The sequence below is a fragment of the Periplaneta americana genome, chromosome 16 (assembly GCF_040183065.1).
Source record: "Periplaneta americana isolate PAMFEO1 chromosome 16, P.americana_PAMFEO1_priV1, whole genome shotgun sequence".
NCBI classification, from domain to species: domain Eukaryota; kingdom Metazoa; phylum Arthropoda; class Insecta; order Blattodea; family Blattidae; genus Periplaneta; species Periplaneta americana.
The window spans coordinates 101,345,798-101,366,683 of record NC_091132.1 but is presented as its reverse complement, the minus strand read 5'-3'; the positions used below and the strand labels follow the sequence as shown (position 1 = coordinate 101,366,683).

General features: G+C 37.3%; 1 protein-coding gene across 3 annotated transcripts in view; it reads left to right on the top strand.

Moving 5' to 3' along the window:
* Positions 1 to 20,886, top strand: part of LOC138690980 (calpain-B-like) — a 173,285-nt gene that overhangs the window by 72,822 nt on the left and 79,577 nt on the right. For all 3 annotated transcript variants that reach the window (XM_069812598.1, XM_069812596.1, XM_069812597.1), the window contains exons 6-7: positions 4,985 to 5,153; positions 12,519 to 12,700. In XM_069812598.1, the coding sequence (XP_069668699.1) occupies positions 4,985 to 5,153; positions 12,519 to 12,700 (351 nt within the window). The remainder of the gene's footprint in view (positions 1 to 4,984; positions 5,154 to 12,518; positions 12,701 to 20,886) is intronic.

Genomic DNA, 20,886 nt, shown 5'->3' with positions numbered 1-20,886 from the left:
ACAGAAATCACCAGTTGGGGAGTGTCGCTAACATAAGTATTTCCATCTACTACTGAATAATAACAAATGAAAGACCGACAAATAATTACTAGTTGTACCTGAACGTCCTCGGCTAGACCTCGGATGGGACGCATCACGGTAAAAGGAGACAACCTGAAAGATTCAAACTCCTAAACCTGTTGTGAGAAAAGTTCTTCAGTTGTAATTAAAAATTCTTCGAAAAATACTCAATCTTGGAAAGGTCTCAAATGTCTTACTATTAAAAGTGAAATTTTATAACTGAGTCGCACAGCCGATTCACTAGCATTGTGATCTTGAACAGCTTGTAGCTCATTATCCTTCAATTGTTGAATTAATGCTGCACGCTCTTCACCTTCGTATCTGCCATATTCGTTACTGTGAGTTGCATAATGTATCAGTAAGTTGTGTTTCTTCAGTGCGCCGGTCGAGGTGGGTTCCTCCAAGTTAGTGACCGGGTCTGTGCCGGCCATGGGGACCCCCCCCCCCCAATACAGCCCGATTCCAAGCAACCCACTTTTACGCAAGTTACCCTTCAAAAACGGCAAGTCGTACTCCAGAGGCGATATGCAATTTTTTGCCTGTACCAAGGGAATAACAGCCCGTGGCTCTCCACCCTGTATATCCACCTTCCACAACCCGACTCGTGAAAAGCTCGCCCGGCCATCTTAAGCCGAATACTCCGAGACCGGACAGCATCAGGGGACTTGTGGTTGATTACATCGCGTAACCCTTTCGCGAGATTTTTGGGCCTTATCTTTTATTATAAATTAACGTGGGAAGAAGCGCATATACGTGATTTGAGAAGGCGTTATGAAAAATCGTTAAACATTTTACGCCTTTTGTCAGGGGTTCGCTGGGGTGCAGACCGCATAATGCTTTTACGTTTTTATCGTGCCCTTATCCGTCCAAAGCTGGATTATGGCTGTTTTATTTATGGCTCAGCAAATAAATCTAAGCTGCGTTCTTAGACACTATCTATCATCAAGGGATACGACTCGCTACACGTGCTTCCGAACGAGTCGGATAGAGAGCCTGCGGGGGAACCATCACTGTATCGGGAGCGTAATGTCCTGTTGTGCTCATTTGCGGTTATGCTTCGCTCGCAGCCTGAGCACAATTCTTTCGACTCTTACCATCATTCGTCTCTTTACTGCCGATACAGTGAAAATCCACGGAGATTTCGTCCAGCAGGCGTGCGCTTTCGTGGACTGCTTTCTGAGCTCGACATCCATCTACCATCAGTTCGCACACTGGAGTACACCACCACTCCACCGTGGATTATGCGACGTCTCATGTTTGATGTACGTCTGAGCCGAAGTTTTAAGAATTTTACACCAGCTTTTGTTTATAGACTTCGTTTTAGTTAAATTTTATCATGTTTTCCAAATTATTCTTTAGCTTTTACTGACGGATCCCGGGTAAATGATTGTGCTGGTTGCTCCTTCGTTGCAAATGGGCAGATATTTATATAAAAACTGAGCGAATATACCATGTTTTTACTGCAGAATTATAAGGTAATTCGGGGGAAGACGCCACAACTAAGGTATTTCTTGGCTATACAACTCAAACCTGAAGTGATAAGGCAATACAAACAATTTTATCGTATTTTTTAATTATAATTGGCTCTGTATAATGATTGGTTCCTTTCCAAGTGTGTATATTGTTTACAATTTTTCATGTTAAAAGAACTCGTGTCAGGGTGGCTCTTCCCCCATATATACGGGGAAGATGCTACTTGGTATGGGGTAAGATGCAACAACACAATAAATGGTATACATAAAATAAACATTGGAATATTTACGTTTATTTTTATTACAACTACAGAGAAACAGCTATGAAATTAATTATAAATATGTTTCATGGTTATGTTGAAAAACTGATTAATTAGGACACAATTCTGAATGTTAGTGCGAGCCTGCACCACATGTCAGACACTGCAAATTATCACCACTGCAATCTTCGTGCAACCATTTCTTGCATGCGATGCACTGAATCCAGTCAAACTTGGAATCTTTCTTAGCGTAAAAGTGTCCAGAACAAACAACAAAAATCATCTTCCTCATCAAAACTATTACCACTGTCATCGTGACTAATTTCGTCACAAGAAGAAGAAGAAGAAGAAGAAGAAGAAGATGAACTTACAAATCTCTTTTTCTTTCTTGGTTGGGAAGGTTTCTTTTTTTCTGGCCTTTTCCCGCATAATTTCTCTTCTCTGTGGTGTAGTTGAGATCTCCGCTGTTTGCTTTCACGCCCAAAGAGTTTAGATTTACTTACTTGAGGAATAGGGCGATTGTTTCCAGAGTTGAAATCCCGTTATCCGTCCTGATGGAAGCAATTACTGATGTAGGTCTACTGCCACATGCTCCGCTAATGGAAGGATCTGGTGAACATTTAGTAAGGTTTGAAGATTCCATTCGTCATTTACAGTTCTGTATGGAATGCCACACATCCTCGCTGCAGCCCATGACGATTATTGTCCATACTTTAAATCTTCAGCACCTCGAATTAAATCTTAGTTTGACTAAGATGTCCGATCTGTTTTTATTTTGCAGTCTCAAATCATCGTCTGCATAAAAATGAAATGTCAATTACATTTTTAATCATACCTTTTGTAAAGTATGAGAGAATATGCAGTTACAGGGGGAAGACGCCACTCACACTTACTTGCCTACTGCCGCAAAGTTGTTGCCGTAACTGCATGTCTTGTGTGCGTAACAAAATGCACAACTCACGTATGTAGCAGATATTCCATTTAAAATAAAACATCAGTTTAGGAACCTTAAATGTAAGCAATGAAATATTATAAAGTGTGTATACACCAGACTGTATGCTCACAAGATCGAAAATAACGGCGATGAAAGACGATAAAGTAAGACAAATGCACACGCTACGTGTCCACCCAGTCTACACTCTCCAAACTAGAGGATCCGCGCTGTCAATTGCTGACACATAAAAGAACTGCAAACAAAGTTGCGTCTTCCCCCAACTGGCATCTTCCCCAGAATTACCTTATGCCTTTACAGAGCTTTATTTTTCTTTAATTAGACAACCTCGGGGAAGATATCTAATCTGCTCCGACTCTTTAGGTGCCATTCAGTCTCTGCAGTCTCTCAGTTCAGATGATCCCCTCGTTTTAAGAATACAGCAGCTATTCCATACACTCCTAAGCTCTGACTCCGAAATTGGAGTAGTGTGGATTCCAGGCCATGTTGGAATTCCGGGGAATGAGGCCGCAGATGCTGCAGCCAAAGGTGGCAATGGGAAGGAGAATGATCTGAAAAATAGGGAAACAAATTACGAAGAATAAAGAATACTGTTCGAGTTTGGGATTCGTCCACAAGAGCGTCACGACACGAAGAAATTTTACGCACCCGGGTGAGGATTGGCCACTGTCATCTGACACATAGCCATCTCCTACGTGGAGAGCCTCAGCCGGATGTGATCTATGCCATGTTCCTCTTACGGTGGAACATTTTCTATTGCATTGTAGAAAATACGACCGTGTCCGTCAGCAATATGGAATTCGGCCGACTCTACGTGACGCTCTTGGAAACGATTTTAATTGTACAAATGCAGTTCTGAGGTTTTTATCGAGTACTGAACTTGACAGGGTGATTTATTTTTTAATTGACCTGTTTTACCTATCTTCCGGACCCTTTACATCCGGAGGTTACATTTGTTATTTAGTACGGTATAACAAATTTGACATTCGGAGCTTTTACATCCCTGTATTTTAGAAGTACGCCAGATAATTTATTTCTGGTAAGATTTGTTTTATTATTTTATTGTTTCTTTTTAAATTCTAGGTAGGGTCTGAGAACTGCTCACTTTTATGATTTTTATGCATCACCTTGTTGAAACTGCATTTGTGAACCTCGTGTTAACCGTGACAACTCTTTTCAGTTGTTTTAAACATTCTGATTATTGTATTGTGTCTCTGTTCTGTGAAGGATTTTAGATAAGGGCGCAAATAGCCATAGTCGCTGGCGCGTTTTTTAAACCCCACTAACTAACTCCACCCGGGGCGTCTAAATCGTCCCGAGCCCCCATTGGGGATGTACGTGAATGTACATGGCTACTAGTCCGGGCTTCTCACCTAGACTTGCATATAGTGCAGTATGGAAGTCCACTATTGCTTCGTTGCTGGGCTCCCTGTCCGGCCACACAATTCGGAAGTCGCGCTCGAAACCGTGGGACAGGACCACGGAGATAGGAAAGATCCCTGCTGGTGAGACGGGAGTTATAAGCCTAAAAACCTTAACCTAAGAATAGATATAAGAACTAGGATGAGAAGAAGAATGAAGCCTCATCAGGCATCCTTAACGAATTCCGGCATGGTGGCGGACGTGTCAAAAAACTATCAGCGGGAATGGAGAGGTGAAAATGGTTGTGATGATGTGGTGGGCGTTCCGCATGGAATAGTAGGCGGCGGAGAGAAATATAGTGATGAAAATAACGATAGAATGAAAAGGACTGGGTAATAGTAAGTCGAAAAATGGGCGAAAAGAAGAGCACGAGAACCACCATTGCACCCCCCCCCCCTGTCACCAACTTGGAGGAACCCACCGCGACTGGATCCTTGAATATTAGCATCGTAATTTTATTTATTTGATGCATGTTATATGTAAAGCTATCTTATCAAATTAAATTATATGGCTTATTTAGAATTGAAACCAAATGCATACACTACTTTATTTTACATTCAGTGCGAACTGTAAACAAATTCTAGAATATGACTTTAGCAGCGATCTGTGCGCCGAATAAACAAGACGGCTTCTACCTTGAATGAGTTGTAAAATTCTTTAGAAAATCACAAATTTCAGTCTACGATTAAGCTAAATATGATAAAATACTAATAATTAATTATTAGATACTAATTATTTAATTCTCCAATACCACTTATAAAATTTATCCCCTTCTGAAAACAGAAACAATATTCGATTTGTTTTTATGTTTATCTCAGACTTCACGGATCGTATGAAGCACTGGAAGGAGGGACTACTAGTGAGGCGATGGTAGATCTAACAGGAGGTGTATCCGAAATGTTTGATCTCCACGCGGGACAGCGTGATGTCTACAAGATACTACTTAAGGCGTATGAGCGATCTTCTCTTCTCAGCTGTAACATTTTGGTATCACACTGACAAATTACGTAATATTTTGTAGTTTGCATGCTAAACATTATTGAGTCCCATGTACTGTACCTATTTTGTCTGGGTGTATCTTGTTGTTTATTAATATTGCTTTTTTTTTTTTTGTTCATAAACACTCTTTATCGTTAGTGAAAATCGTGCATAATATGCGACATTATCGCATTACTGCCGTAAAAATATTATTATGCTAACTAAAACGTCAAGACTTCTATTAAGAAGGCATAACTTGTATCATATAGTTAACATTTTGAAACGATTTTCCAATGCTGTAATATTAGGGTTGCCAGATTTTCAAACTGAAAATACGGGAGATTTTGGAAATAATTGCCAAAATCGTTATTTCAAGACATCGACATGTTTTACCTTCAGGAGTATGTTATACACAGTATAACTGTACGCAAAAGTAATTTAAAATAAATCTCACCATTATTAATACTTACCATTAGTTTTGTATTAATTCAGAAACCTTTACAATTGAAATTTTCCTTAACAAAACAAGTTAACAATTAATGAGAATTTGTCATCGTAGATTACACATGAAATGTGTCATTATAATAACTTTCGTAGTACTATAACACTATTCATACTTACGATTTAAATAAATGGATACAGAAATAAATAAATTATCAAATACTGACACGGGAGACAGGCGAAAATGTGGTTAAATACGGGATAACCCTTAAAATACGGGAAACATGGCAAGTCTATGTAATATCGTTGTCATAGCAAACTCTTTCTTCATAGTTCATGATATCAAACTTCCCATCATTACAAGTCCCATATTATTTTTTATGCTCGACCATGCCGAAATGTAGTAATTATACACCTGGTAGCAGCCCTTTAATGAACCTTATTAAAGTACACCTATTCATTAAAGTTCAGGTGTTTCATCAATCAGAAAACACCATTGTAGCAATATGAAAGCGCAAGTAACGATTATTCTCGGATATGCAATCAAAAGACAACTAGCGAAACGTCACAGAGGCTGGAAATCCAATACTGTCGCAGAAGGTTATGTTCTGTTACTATAATAATTAGCGTTAATTGTAAATAATATTCAAATAAATTCAATTTGTCATCTCGTTTTTCACCGTCTAAATCAATTTCAAGGTTATATCAAGATTAATGTTTATTTCACTCTCTATATTATATCAAGGTCAATGACATTGGCTTCTCGGAAAAAATCAATACTTTCGCGTCTGCGCACATCTCACAATTTACGAGATATTGCACAAGGTCAGTTCCGCTCCCCAGTCAGATAAGAATAACATGAATACTTATGAATAATTTCAAGTTAGAAATATGGTCGAGCAGTGACGATTTCTCTTAAGGAGTACAGAAGCAGTGCACCACCTCTTCAAATAACACATGTTTTTAAATGTATATCAATGAGCTGCAGTAGACTATGTGAGCGACATAATTCTTTAATATAATACTGTGTAAAAATAACACTGCATGTGTATTGTTCTTGTTGACGTCTGGGACTTACGTTTACCGCTCGACACTTGCAGCACACTGTTCCATTCGAGCATGCGCAGTAGTACTGTTTCACTGGCAGGCTTTGGAGCATGGCAGGGAGGCAGTACAGTGTGCGTAGGAGGGGTTAGGAGCACTTTCAGATGTGTTCTCAAGCCCGTTCCATCATAAATGTTGCAATGAATACTGTGCAAAATCTTTTAAATGTGTAATTTTCTATAAGACTTTTCACGAAAAGATCAAAATAAAGAAGATGGGTAGATCTACACATGAATTAAAATTATAAGTGACGAAGAACAGTAATAGAGAAGTGACAAGAAAATTCAACATTCGGACTTACGAAAAATGCAATATGCGGCTGCAATATAAAAGACGCTGTATTTTGTTTTCCTTGCCTATTGTTCGACGGCGAACATTTATTAACAAAAATAAGTACGTTTTATGAATTTTATTTATTTTTCTGTTTCAATTTAGGACTGTGCGTAGTAACTAAATATTTTTGATTATCGTTCTGCAGATATGATTGATTTGAAGCACATGAATGAAAGAATTAAATAACACGATTCATCGCCTGTACACATCAACAATAATGTTAAATTAGGTGTGTTGGGTCAAACAAACATACATACACAATTGAATTCAGTTGGATTGTTGAACTTCACAACGATAAAATTACCAAGAACAGATATTATGTGCGTGCGTTTTTGTGGAGCTTTTGAGTTGGCTTTAAGAGATCACGAAGACGAAAACTCATCTTTAAACGCTAGTATTTTTCTTGGACTCATCAATTTCAATTCTGAATTAGACGCACTCTTAAGGAACATTTGGAAAGAGGAACAGTGTTTAAGAGCACATCAAACACTATACAGAACGAAGTCCTTCAAGCCATTTTGATGTATGCATGACGAGATTTAAAAAAAATAAAGAAAGCTGCTGACTTTTTAGCAGTTAAGGCTGATGAGACGACACATGTATCGAATGCTTGTGAACGTGTGAACTGTGTTATAAAACTCAATATAGCGAAAACAATATTATTTACGGTGTGCTGCAATAGAAATTGAACCCTTTACTTTGCTATTACTGGACCTACATAGGAAACTGATTAACTGCAATTTCTTGATTAACAAAATTATGTAAATCTACTGTATACCTACGTAACATATGTTAATAGTTATGTAGTACTTAATACAAATAATAATAATAATAATAATAATAATAATAATAATAATAATAATAATAATAATAATAATAATAATAGTCATAATAAATATTTGTGCACTGCCAGGATTATTTATCACCACACGCCACTGTGGTCGAGCATAAAAAGTCGCTTGCGCTCGTTTCATAAACATACTCGCGTCTTAATTACTACCATTATAGGCTCGTTGCATAATGTACTATTATTAATTATTTTATAATGCTGTCGCACAAAAAATTGGGTATGAAACACGTTCATAATATAATACATTTATTGCATTCGTAAAGTTATGAAACTCACTACATCAGTTTCATAACACTTACTCATGTAATAAACTATAACATTATAAACTCGTTTCATAATACATTACTCTGTCGATTTAGTAGAAAGTCAATTTTCACCTACTTAGATGGCCTAAAACACGCGGAGCAAGTCCCCTGCAATCGGCAAGCATCATCTTTTAGTAGAGCAGTGGTATTCCATCTTATGGTACGCGTACCCCTAGGAGTACGCGGGGTTGTCTCGAGGGGTAAGCATCCCACTGGTTATGTATTTAAAAATGCTGACATAGTGAAAGATCTGCCCTTGGGCAGAACACAGAATGAATGAATGAATGAATGATACGTGTAGACAGACAGGCAGACAGACAGGCAGATGTCTTAAAAACCAAATGTTGTAAGACAAGTCACAGTTTTAAAATTCTAACAATATAAAATTTGAATAAAAAATCAAGTAAAAAATCAATATTAACTATACATTATCCTAAAACATTTCCAACATCATTATTATCATAAGGACAGTGTAACTAACTATTCTTTCACCAATTTCCTAAATAATCTTTTCTCTCTGATTTGTTTAATATTTTCAGGAAGATTGGTAAACAGTTTTAAACCTACGACCCTGGGTGCTTTACTGTACGTAGACAAATTATGTTTTGATAATAGTTGTTGCATTATATTATAGTTTCTTTTGCAATCTCAATTCTTGTTTTTCCTTGCTTGAATATTATTTTACGTAAGTCATTATTATTATTATTATTATTATTATTATTATTATTATTATTGTTATTATTATTATTATTTCTAATAACTACTGTATAATAGTAGTAGTAGTAGTAGTAGTAGTAGTAGTAGTAGTAGTAGTAATAATAATAATAATAATCAGTGCCTTGTTTTTCTGGAAAAAAGTTTACCGGAACTCTATCACTCGATCACATTATACAACAAAAATGTAGGTTTAAAAATATTAGGCCTACACGCCTTATATTACAATAAGTTCCAAACGGAGCTCATCGATTTTAAGCATAACGGAAATTTTACGATTTCGAGCTATAGTTTCAGGATCAATAACGGAAGATGGCAGCACTAGATTGCATGAGTTACTTTTGCACCAATGATAATAATGAGAAAATGTAAACTCTTGGACTCGGCAGTGGCGGCAATTTTAATTTTCAATTTCGCTTAAAAAATAATCTCGTTGGAATTTGTAATGGCAAAAAGTTTACCGGGACGCGTTCCGGACCGTTTCGGCTGAAAAAAGCGCTGATAATAATAATAATAATAATAATAATAATAATAATAATAATAATAATAATAATAATAATTGCTTTTATCATCCAGTCTGTTGTCAAAAAATCTGAAAGTTAGAATTTATAAAACAGTTATATTACCGGTTATTCTTTATGGTTGTGAAACTTGGACTCTCACTTTGAGAGAGGAATATAGGTTAAGGGTGTTTTAGAATAAAGTGCTTAGGAAAATATTTGGGGCTAAGAGGGATGAAGTTACAGGAGAATGGAGAAAGTTACACAACACAGAACTGCACGCATTGTATTCTTCACCTGACATAATTAGGAACATTAAATCTAGACGTTTGAGATGGGCAGTGCATGTAGCACGTATGGACGAATCCAGAAGTGCATATAGAGTATTAGTTGGGAGGCCGGGGGGAAAAAGACGTTTGGGGAGGCCGAGACGTAGATGGGAAGATAATATTAAAATGGATTTGAAGGAGGTGGATATGATGATAGAGACTGGATTAATCTTGCTCAGGATAGGGACCAATGGCGGGCTTATGTGAGGGCGGCAATGTACCTGCGGGTTCCTTAAAAGCCAATAAGTAAGTATGTAAGTAATAATAATAATAATAATAATAATAATAATAATAATAATCTATTTTAGTTCAACATCAATCGTAGGATTTTGTTAATTCTTATATAATTGCAGTGCAGAGTAGGGGTTCAAATACATTTTGGGGATACACTAGTAAAAAAGATTGAATACCGGTACCACTGAGGTAGTACAAGAAAGTGAAGGAATAGTATTGACAGTAAAAAAAATCGATCATACGTGAATGGGTATTTAGAGTTGTTAATTCATTATAAAATGCGAATCTGATACAACGTTAATACAAATTAATTATATTTCCTATAATATATACAGGGAGTGTCTAAATTCCCATTACAGACTTTGAGGCCTTGTAGTGGGGACCAAGACGATTACGTTTTGCGTAGGAACTCATGTCCGGAAAAGTACTGTTTCCCTGCTACAAACAAAACATCACCACAACCACATTCAAATATCCCACATTTTCGGCGCCAATGACTACAGTATTACGTACGTCATTCAATGATCACCTGATGTCCCATGTTCGCTACAGGTTTGTTAACATACCATTCAGATGATTTTGTGAACTGCTGGGAGATACGCCGATGAGTTGACATTCGTATCTGCTGTAGTGCTTGTGGTTATTTGTTTATCATCCTTCACTTGAAGTCGAGCTGTAATTCATTGGCAGTATGTTGTTAAACATAGTTAATTACACGTTTAGGAAATATGCCAATATGATGTTATTGTACGGCGAAGCTCGGTACAATGGGAGGGCTGCTCGTCAGCTGTATGAGGATCGTTTTCAGACACCTTCGCATACTTTCTTACTTTACTAGCGGGCCTCGGAGACGGGTACATTCACTGCCAACAGGTCCGACTGTGGTGCTCTACGGTGGCGCCGCATCCCAGAGTTGGAAGAGGCTGTACTCCATGGAGTGGAAGAGGACGCGACGACGAGTACCCGAAACAGCGCGTAGACTCACTGTGGATCACAAAACTGTCTGGCGTGTTATGCATGAGCAGCAGCTACCCCGTACCACTCTCAGACAGTACAGGCAATGCGTCCAGAGGATTTTGCGTCACGAACCCACTTCTGTGGATGGTTCTTGCACCGCTGGTTGATAAGCCCGACTTTCCACGGCGGATCCTCTTCACTGTTCACAAGGGAAGGTGTTTTCAATTCCCGCAACAGCCATATTTGGACTGATGAAAACCCGCTTGCTACGCGCCTCCATGGCTTTCAGCAACGATACGGTATCAACATGTGAGCAGGGTTTCTGGATGGATGTGTTATTGGGTCATACTTTCTTCCACCTTATCTCACGGGTCACGGGTACTTGATTTTCCTTAGGCTCTTGGAAGATGTGCCACTGCAAGTGCGTCAAAGCATGTGGTTTCAGCACGATAGCAACTCATTTTGCTCTTGCGGTCCTTGGTCATCTAGATCAACGATTTCAGTAACAGTGGATAGGTCGTGGTGGCCCGATTGCTTGGCCTGCACTTTCGCCCGACTTCACTCAACTAGTCTACTTCCTGTGGGGCCACATGAAGAGATTGACTTAGGAACGCCTGTGGAATCAGAGGAAGACTTGCTGGCGCGGTCACATCGAGCCCTTCTTGTAAGTGGACCCAGAAGCAAAACAACGTACAGTAAGCAGCAGAAGTGGGAGAGTTCAACATGTAATGTGGTGGTGTTTTGTTTGTAGCGGGGAAACGGTACGTTTCCGGACATGAGGTCCTATACAAAACTTAATCGTCTTGGTCCCCACTACAAGCCCTCAAAGTCTATAATGGGAATTTAAACACACCCTACATATATGTTATATACTGTGTGTATATTAATATTAATATTAATATTAATAAACTAAATAAGTAAGTAAGTAAACAAAGGAAGGAAGGAGTAAGTAAAATTATGAAGGAAGGAAAGAAGGAATGAAGGAGTGAATGAATGAAGGAACAAATAAAGAAATAAATCAATAAATGAATTCCGTTTTCAAGGCGTTGAATAATATTTACTTTTTTAGAAATGCTACTCAGACTTGAAAGTATTTGTGACATGATGCTTTACGGGGATCTTGGATTCTCGTCACAACAACAGACCTCGTTGCACTATTTTCTGCTTTCTTTATACTCAAACGCATTCTACTAAATTGACGGAGCAGTGTATACTACTATCACAGTCTAGTATACACAGTCAAGAAGCTCAATATGTAGGAAATATGCATCCATAGATAGTTGCTAACCACTAGGATCGCTACTATCGCCTCATCACAGACAATGTGAAATAGTACCGGCACAGTTTATTGTTCCTATTACCCTCACAACTGAAGCTTCGTGACTGTATATACTAGACTGTGCTACTAGTATGAGATCATTGCATACTTCCAGTGAGCATTATAAATGGAGACTTCTCGTGAGTTCGATTTTGTTGAAAAATATTGAATAGTCTAGTTTCGTGGTAATGTGCATATTCGAGATGCCTTTAAATGAATTTTTTCAGTTCTAGTGTAAGACAAACCTATATGGACCGTAGATTTACCAAATATATTTATATAATTACAGTTAGATGCAAAAGAACTTGAGGAGCAAACAGAAGATGGTCTGGTAATACGTCATGCGTACAGTATCACGAAAGTGAAGTACTTTCATGTGAAGACACCGAGAAGAGAGGGGATGATGCCACTTATCAGACTGCGCAACCCGTGGGGAAATGACGTGGAATGGAAAGGATCTTGGAGTGATAAGTATGTACACTTGTTTCCAATATTGTGGTTATTATAAAATAAGTTACAATAACAGTGAAGTGCATATTGCATTTATAGCCTACTTATACTTTAAATCATAACATATACAAGAATACATTACTTTCTGACAATTCACCGTTAGCCACACGGCTAGAGTATCCGTTATCGACACTAGTAACCGAGTCTGAATTCCGATAGGTCCAAGTGGAAATTTCTGATGGACATAGGCGGTGCTACTTTTTCGCGGGGTATTCCCGTTCCCCTTACCGCTATTCCAATTAATCTTCATAATACGGTACTATGTAGTTCGCTCTCCATGGTGCACGAGGGCAATGATTATGGCGTCAAAAATAACTACAGCTAAGGCGCATCGCTCACAGATTAGAACTCTGGACCTATGTTAATACCAGCATTTTTCACAATTTGTAAACTATTGAAGTCATTCCTTAATTACTCATACGCTTAATGTTACGGAACTGTAGTAATTCCTTACGGATTAAATTAGTTATCTCCCCTCATATCATCTGCTTCTAGTACACTTGTTATAACGTTATAAAAAGCTGTTCTCGTTATGTCTCCCCAACAGAATTAAAAAGAAATGTCATAGGGTCGGTGTATATAGTCTAAAATTAAGAGATCTAGTGTGTCACGTCCCTGAGTTTCATTCCATTCTGCCACTCTACATAGCCAGGTATTCGTATTACGTATTTACATTCGGATGAGCATTGCTTCCATTCTTGATATTTAATACCGATATGTCATTGGTATTTCTGTGTGCGAAGTATTTCAAGTAAACTTGTCTGAAATTTTTCATGCTTCTGTCTCCAAAAAGACCCATCTTCGTCTTGGTCTTTCGACTTGTTGTGTTTGTCCTAAATCATTTCAGAATACACTTCTAAAATCCTAAGTCCTGTACAAGATAAGTTCATATTGCACTTGGTAAAGGTTTCATTTTATATGACAGTTCGATTAATAACGTCCTGTGCCTTTTCCCAAGTTATTTTTGTTCTGATGTTACTCAATACTGCAGAGTCCGACAGAAAGTTCTCCCCGATTAGAAACATAAATAACAAGAGCAACACAGATCCTATTCAAAATTTTATTTTGTCATCTTACAGAAGAATGTTTGCCATTTTGACAAAACTTTGTTTTAAGGATAATATCGTCCAAGTGCTTGTCCTCACGAGCTATACACCCCTCAAATAGTCACTGTGCGTCCTTATTCCTAAAAAAAAAGCATGGCTTTATTATTCCAAATTGTGCAACAGCACACCAAACAGTAACACGCTCGCTGTGGAGAGGTCGCTTATGCATTTCTCGAGGGTTTTCTGGGGACCAATATAGAATGTTTTGTTTGTTGATGCAGCCCGACAAATGAAAATGAGCTTATTCATCGACTGGAACATTTTCCAATATGGTCTGCAAGCATCTTGACGGTTGAGCCAGTCACGTTGCCGAAGTTCCTGAACCACGATAACTATGTAGAGATGGAACTTGAGGTCTAGCTATAAGATCCGTCTGACACTCCGATCAGATATGTCCAGTACGAGAGTATGCTTAATGTCTAAACGTCGTGGAGATGCCTCACTGCTACGATATTCTCGAGAGTCCGAAAGTTGCCACATCAACCCGACGACTTCTTTTTGAAAGTTGAACCTTTTGTCTGACATTTCTCAGTAAGGTTTTCTCATCAGGTATTCTTTCGTGACGACCTACTCTAAAATGGGTACGAAACTGTCGCTGTTTGCAATTACAGAATCGCCATTCTTTTAAATATGCTTCAACAACAAAATGCACGATGTTCACCTGTCCACGCCATGATGGTAACTGAAATGGGATGGCTTGTGCTGCTCGAAGATATATTATGCCACTCAAGCGCAATTATCAAGAAACCTGTATGGCGACCAATTCAAAACGGGGAGATCATTCTCCCGGACACTGCATATAGAGTAGCTTTCAAAAGTATTTTCTAATCCATTTTGAATCTTGCGTACACAAATTTTAACACTTGAATATAATTAATTGATGAACTAGTGGCCTTACTCGTGTTAAATATGTTTAACACGAGTAAGTCCACTAGTACTTACTTACTTACTTACAAATGGCTTTTAAGGAACCCGAAGGTGAATTGCCGCCCTCACATAAGCCCGCCATCGGTCCCTATCCTGAGCAATATTAATCCAGTCTCTATCATCATATCCCACCTTCCTCAAATCCATTTTAATATTATTCTCCCATCTACGTCTCGGCCTCCCCAAAGGTCTTTTTCCCTCCGGTCTCCCTACTAACACTCTATATGCATTTCGTGATTCGCCCATACGTGCTACATGCCCTACCCATCTCAAACGTCTGGATTTAATGTTCCTAATTATGTCAGGTGAAGAATACAATGCGTGCAGTTCTGCGTTGTGTAACTTTCTCCATTCTCCTGTAACTTCATCCCGCTTAGCCCCAAATATTTTCCTAAGCACCTTATTCTCAAACACCCTTAACCTATGTTCCTCTCTCAGACTGAGAGTCGAAGTTTCACAACCATACAGAACAACCGGTAATATAACTGTTTTATAAATTCTAACTTTCAGATTTTTTGACAGCAGATTGGATGATAAAAGCTTCTCAACCGAATAATAACAGGCATTTCCCATATTTATTCTGTGTTTAATTTCCTCCCGAGTGTCATTTATCTTTGTTACTGTTGCTCCAAGATATTTGAATTTTTCCACCCCTTCGAAGGATAAATCTCCAATTTTTATATTTCCATTTCGTACAATATTCTGGTCACGATACATAATCATATACTTTGTCTTTTCGGGATTTACTTCCAAACCGATCGCTTTACTTGCTTCAAGTAAAATTCCCGTGTTTTCCCTAATCGTTTGTGGATTTTCTCCTAACATATTCACGTCATGCGCATAGACAAGAAGCTGATGTAACCCGTTCAATTCCAAGCCCTGCCTGTTATCCTGAACTTTCCTAATGGCATATTCTAAAGCGAAGTTAAAAAGTAAAGGTGATAGTGCATCTCCCTGCTTTAGCCCGCAGTGAATTGGAAAAGCATCAGATAGAAACTGACCTATACGGACTCTGCTGTATGTTTCACTGAGACACATTTTAATTAATTGAACTAGTTTGTTGGGAATACCAAATTCAACAAGAATATCATATAATACCTCCCTCTTAATCGAGTCATATGCCTTTTTGAAACTATGAATAACTGATATACTGTACCCTTATACTCCCATTTTTTCTCCATTATCTGTCGAATACAAAAAATCTGATCAATAGTCGATCTATTACGCCTAAAACCGCACTGATGATCCCCAATAATTTCATCTACGTACGGAGCTAATCTTCTCAAGAGAATATCGGACAAAATTTTGTACGACGTCGACAAAAGTGATATTCCTCGAAAGTTACCACAGTTGGTTTTGTTCCCCTTCTTAAAAATAGGTACAATTATGGACTCTTTCCATAGTTCTGGTACAATTTCCTTTTCCCAAATAGCAAGTACAAGTTTATAAATTTCGCTATATAATGCACTTCCACCCTCTTGTATTAATTCTGCTGGAATTTGATCGATACCTGGAGACTTGTACTTTTTCAGATTTTCTATCGCAATTTCGACTTCTGAAAGCGTGCGTTCGGGTATAAATGGCTCAGCAGTTTGTATTTCAATTTCGTCCCGATCATTTCTATTTGGCCTATGTACACTTAGTAGTTGCGCAAAATAGTTTTTCCATCTGTTTAGGACTGATGGAGAGTCTGCAAGCAAGTCACCATTCTCATCCTTGTTCACGTTTACCCTTGGCTGATATCCGTTCTTAAATTCCTTTATACCCTTATATAAATCTCGAATGTTTTTATTCTTACTATTTGTTTCTACCTCATTCAGTTTTTCCTTCAAGTAACCTCTCTTTTTATTCCTAAGTGTACGACTTGCTTCCCGCCTTTCATTGAAATAATTATCTCTCTTCTCCTAAACTGGATCCTGTAAGAATTTCAATTTTGCCTGTTTCCTTCTTTCTACTGCAATGCAACAATCTTCATCAAACCATCTTTTTCTTAGTTTCATAATAACCTATGCTCTGCAGCTGCGATTTTGATACTATCTCTGATATTTTCCCACACGCTGTTTACATCTAATTCTTTCTCAACTTCGTCGGAATTTTCTAAAGTGGCAAATCTATTCGAAATTTCGACCTGATAATTTTGCTTCATTTCCTCGTCCTTTAATGTTTAAATATTGAATATAGTAATATTAACTTGTTGCTCTATTCGCTTGGCTACTGATAGTCTTTCTCTTAATTCTCCAATTACCAAATAATGGTCAGAATTACAGTCTGCACCCTTGAAAGTTCGAAAGTCTACTATACTAGTATGTCTCCGTTTATCTATCAAGATGTGATCTATTTGGTTGTGTGTCAATCCATCTGGAGAAGTCCAAGTATATTTATGTATATCCTTATGGGGGAATGTTATACTTTTGACAATTAAATTTTTCGATGTAGCGAAGTTGACTAATCTAACTCCATTGTCACTACTAATTACGTGTATGCTCTCTTTTCCAATAGTTGGTCTAAAATATCCTCCCGTTCTACTTTAGCGTTGAAATCCCCCAATAAAATTTTCATGTGATATCTAGGTAACTGATCAAAAGTATGTTCCAATTCCTCATAGAAGCTATCCTTTATATGGTCGTCTTTCTCTTCTGTAGGGGCGTTAGCATTTAATTATGATGTCGCACCATCTACCCTTAAGTACTAAATATGATAACCTGTCACTGATAAATTCGACCTTTTTACTGCTGATTTTATTCTTTTATGAACAAAGAATCCTGTTCCTAATTGGTGATTATTGTTTCCTTCCCCATAATACAACCAGTAATCTCCTAATTGTGATATGCCATTCCCATCTAACCTAACCTCTTGTACTCCCACGAAGTCTATTCTATATCTAGCTAGTTCTTTAGCTACTAATGTTACCCCTGTAAGGTGGGTCCCACGGCATGGCGCGTCCTCAGGTTGCGGATAGAGGAGACGGCCTCCAGATATGGAGGGTAGCTGCGAATATATTGAATAAGCAGTCGTGGACAGCCGATAAGGGGTGGTCCTCCAGCTTGGGGGTTGGGCGAAGGGCTAACAACCCATCACCGTAAAAAAAAACAGCTTGTTACGAATCCCTACTATAAGCCTCGGAATAGGACTGATTCTCTGGCAAAGACGTTATAATAGTATACTAGACTCACACAGAGCGCTGGTGTGCTGTCCAAAATTGAAACCAGTCTGCGCATGTTTACGCCGCCATGCTACTGGTAGAAATAGAGCGGCAAACACGATTGTCATACTTGTCCTTTGTTTTATCTCGGGTGTTTTTAGTGAATAGTGTGAAAGTAATGGCAATATAATTTTGAAAGATGATATATTATCGCCGCGGACTCATGCTTAACATGTCGGCATCATACAATAACGTGCGGTGTGGTTTAAAAAAATAATTTTGCCGACCGATTGTTGCTCTGTAGGTTTCACTCTAAGCGTCACGTTGTCACGTCTACTTTCTCGATAAGAATAAGCACTAGTTTGTTATATTGTTAAATGGCTATTATTATTATTATTATTATTATTATTATTATTATTATTATTATTTCATATACGAGTACGTTGGCTTTCTTAACTCTTAATAATAACTCTTTAATAATAATTTTTAATCTCATACCTTAATGATCGTCCTCAGCACAAGACATTGCAACCTCGGGTTTAGTCTACGTGGATTAGACAAGTAAGTGTCATTTAATAATAATTGAAGCAGCTTATTGGTTGCATTATTGAAATTGAGGCGAGTGATTGGAGCGGCGACACAAGAAATTGAAAACAATAATACAATTAAATTTCAAAGACCTGCCGAACGCATGAGGCCGCTCAAAGACCTGCCGAATGTTAACCCTGAGAGCGCGGCGATAATACCATCCCTGTTTAATTTTCCAAGCTATTTGCAAAAGGTACGATATAATATTATCTCTGTTGTTACAATATCAATATCATTAAAAATCAATCAGTAGTTTACGACAATAAAGAATACTTAATTGTTAGTACAGGTATATCAGACTAGAGAAATCCCACTGAGTGAATTATTTAGACTTACACATCAGATGTTAAAACATTAGTGGAAAGATAACTTTTTGTTTTTATTATGTAAATGAATTTATCTGCAAGATAATAAACTTTCATTCAAGATCCATATATGGATAAATAAATATACAGATAATAAATAAAGAAATAGCTATAATAGCTAAGCCTCCTTTGTGAATTTATGATTCAGAGTTCACCTATAAATAACTATTTTACATTTTGCCGGATATATTTTATTAACAAAAGCAAGGAATGGCATCTCATTGATATTGCATATGTGCATAAAAATTATGTACCATCACTCCGCAAGCAATGATAATATATCTATTTTATTTATTTAAAATAAAAATACAATATGTAAAAAATCCACACATAAAAAGTATGTGGTTTTTTTTATCTTGCATAAAGTGATTGTTTAGTTTTTAGGTCTTCACGTTACCTATTGTTTGCAATGTATTACGTACCGATACTTTTTATAATTGATAGCATTCCCTTTATTAATTGAAGAATGAATTCAATGTAATTTGGCTACCTTAGCATATTATATTTTGCCAGATTACCTATGTCCTGTGGTCTAAAAGTACCGGTAATATAATTTATTTTTGTTTCTCTAAAATTTAACAACAAGTCTATACTGATTATCGCATATTTATTTCACTTAGGAATTTGATTATAACAAGAACTTGTGTAATCAAGGTGCATATATTTATGTCTTGTGATCTAAGAGTTAGTATGGTAATATAATTTTAGATTCTCTGAAACCTAACAATTTGCTGATTATCGTAAAATTATACAATCTATAATGTGTATTGTGTAGGCCTATTTATGGATGTATCAGTATGTTTTCTATAAATTGCTGCATACGTATTTTCTTTTCTTTAATGTTCTAACACATATCAATGAAAGTTTGAATATGTTTATTTCGTCCTAATTTTACGTTAAACGTCGAAAATGGCCATAATATGTCAATTTTAGATCATCACAGCGTTAAATTGCGTGATTTACGTACTGCTATTATTTGTCTGCTCTCCAACAATATGGCGGCAAGCGCAGCGTTCAATTTGCCCCGGTTTCCTCGTTTCGCGCAGCCGAGACGTAGGGGCTTGTTCTCTGGCACGACCACAGCAAAGGAATAAGTCCACTAGTTCATCAATTAAGTATTTTGTAGTTAAGGTTTTATGTTGTCAGTACTGTTTGTATGCAGTTATAACAATGCAAAGCACACAGCAGTGTCATTCTATGAATAGCGTCACGCTGCTATGGTTACGTATCTAGGAAACAGGCAAGTTCATAGATTAATTCCAATTTAACCAAAAAAAGCCGCCCTAAATAAAGATTCGCGGCGCCGCCAACCAACGGACTGCCTGAGCTGCACCAAGCAGCCGACACGCAATCCCAGGAGAAAGGGAAGAAACGTTACATTCAAATTAGCCAATCAGGTACTCAGTTTCCAACCCAATGTCAAGGAGTTAATCTCGTAACCGACATACTAGCTAGGGAAGCCCCATCTAGCGGAAAAACCCACAAAACACCGGAAATAATAACGAACCCTATCAAATATAAACAGAACTAAAAGAACATCACAAGGAGAAATAAAGAAAGAACAATAAGAAATATACAAGTTACGGAATACTCAGCACAAGGTTACTTGAAATATACCAGGCTACGAAATCTTCCATGTATGATTTGAAAAGCTTAAGGTTATCAGGTTTATTGTCATAAAAATATGAATAAATTATATATCATCCATTAATGACAGTCCTATGACATTTATATTTTTCAGGTACTCTCCTTAACAATTAGTTTACGAGTACTATTAATATTAATACAATGTTATTTCTCTTAAGCTAGCCCTTGCGATCTAAGTCAAAATTTATATTTTTATACAGAATAACTAATCATTATTAGGCCTATAACATAAATATACTTATGACTTAACTTTCTCTTCTCATTTCTTGTTTATTATATACAAAAATTTATCTTTTTTCCTCAGATTTCTTTTTTTATCAATTTACTTAATTTCTTATGGGTATGACCTACTCTGATATTTGCTTTTAGAAT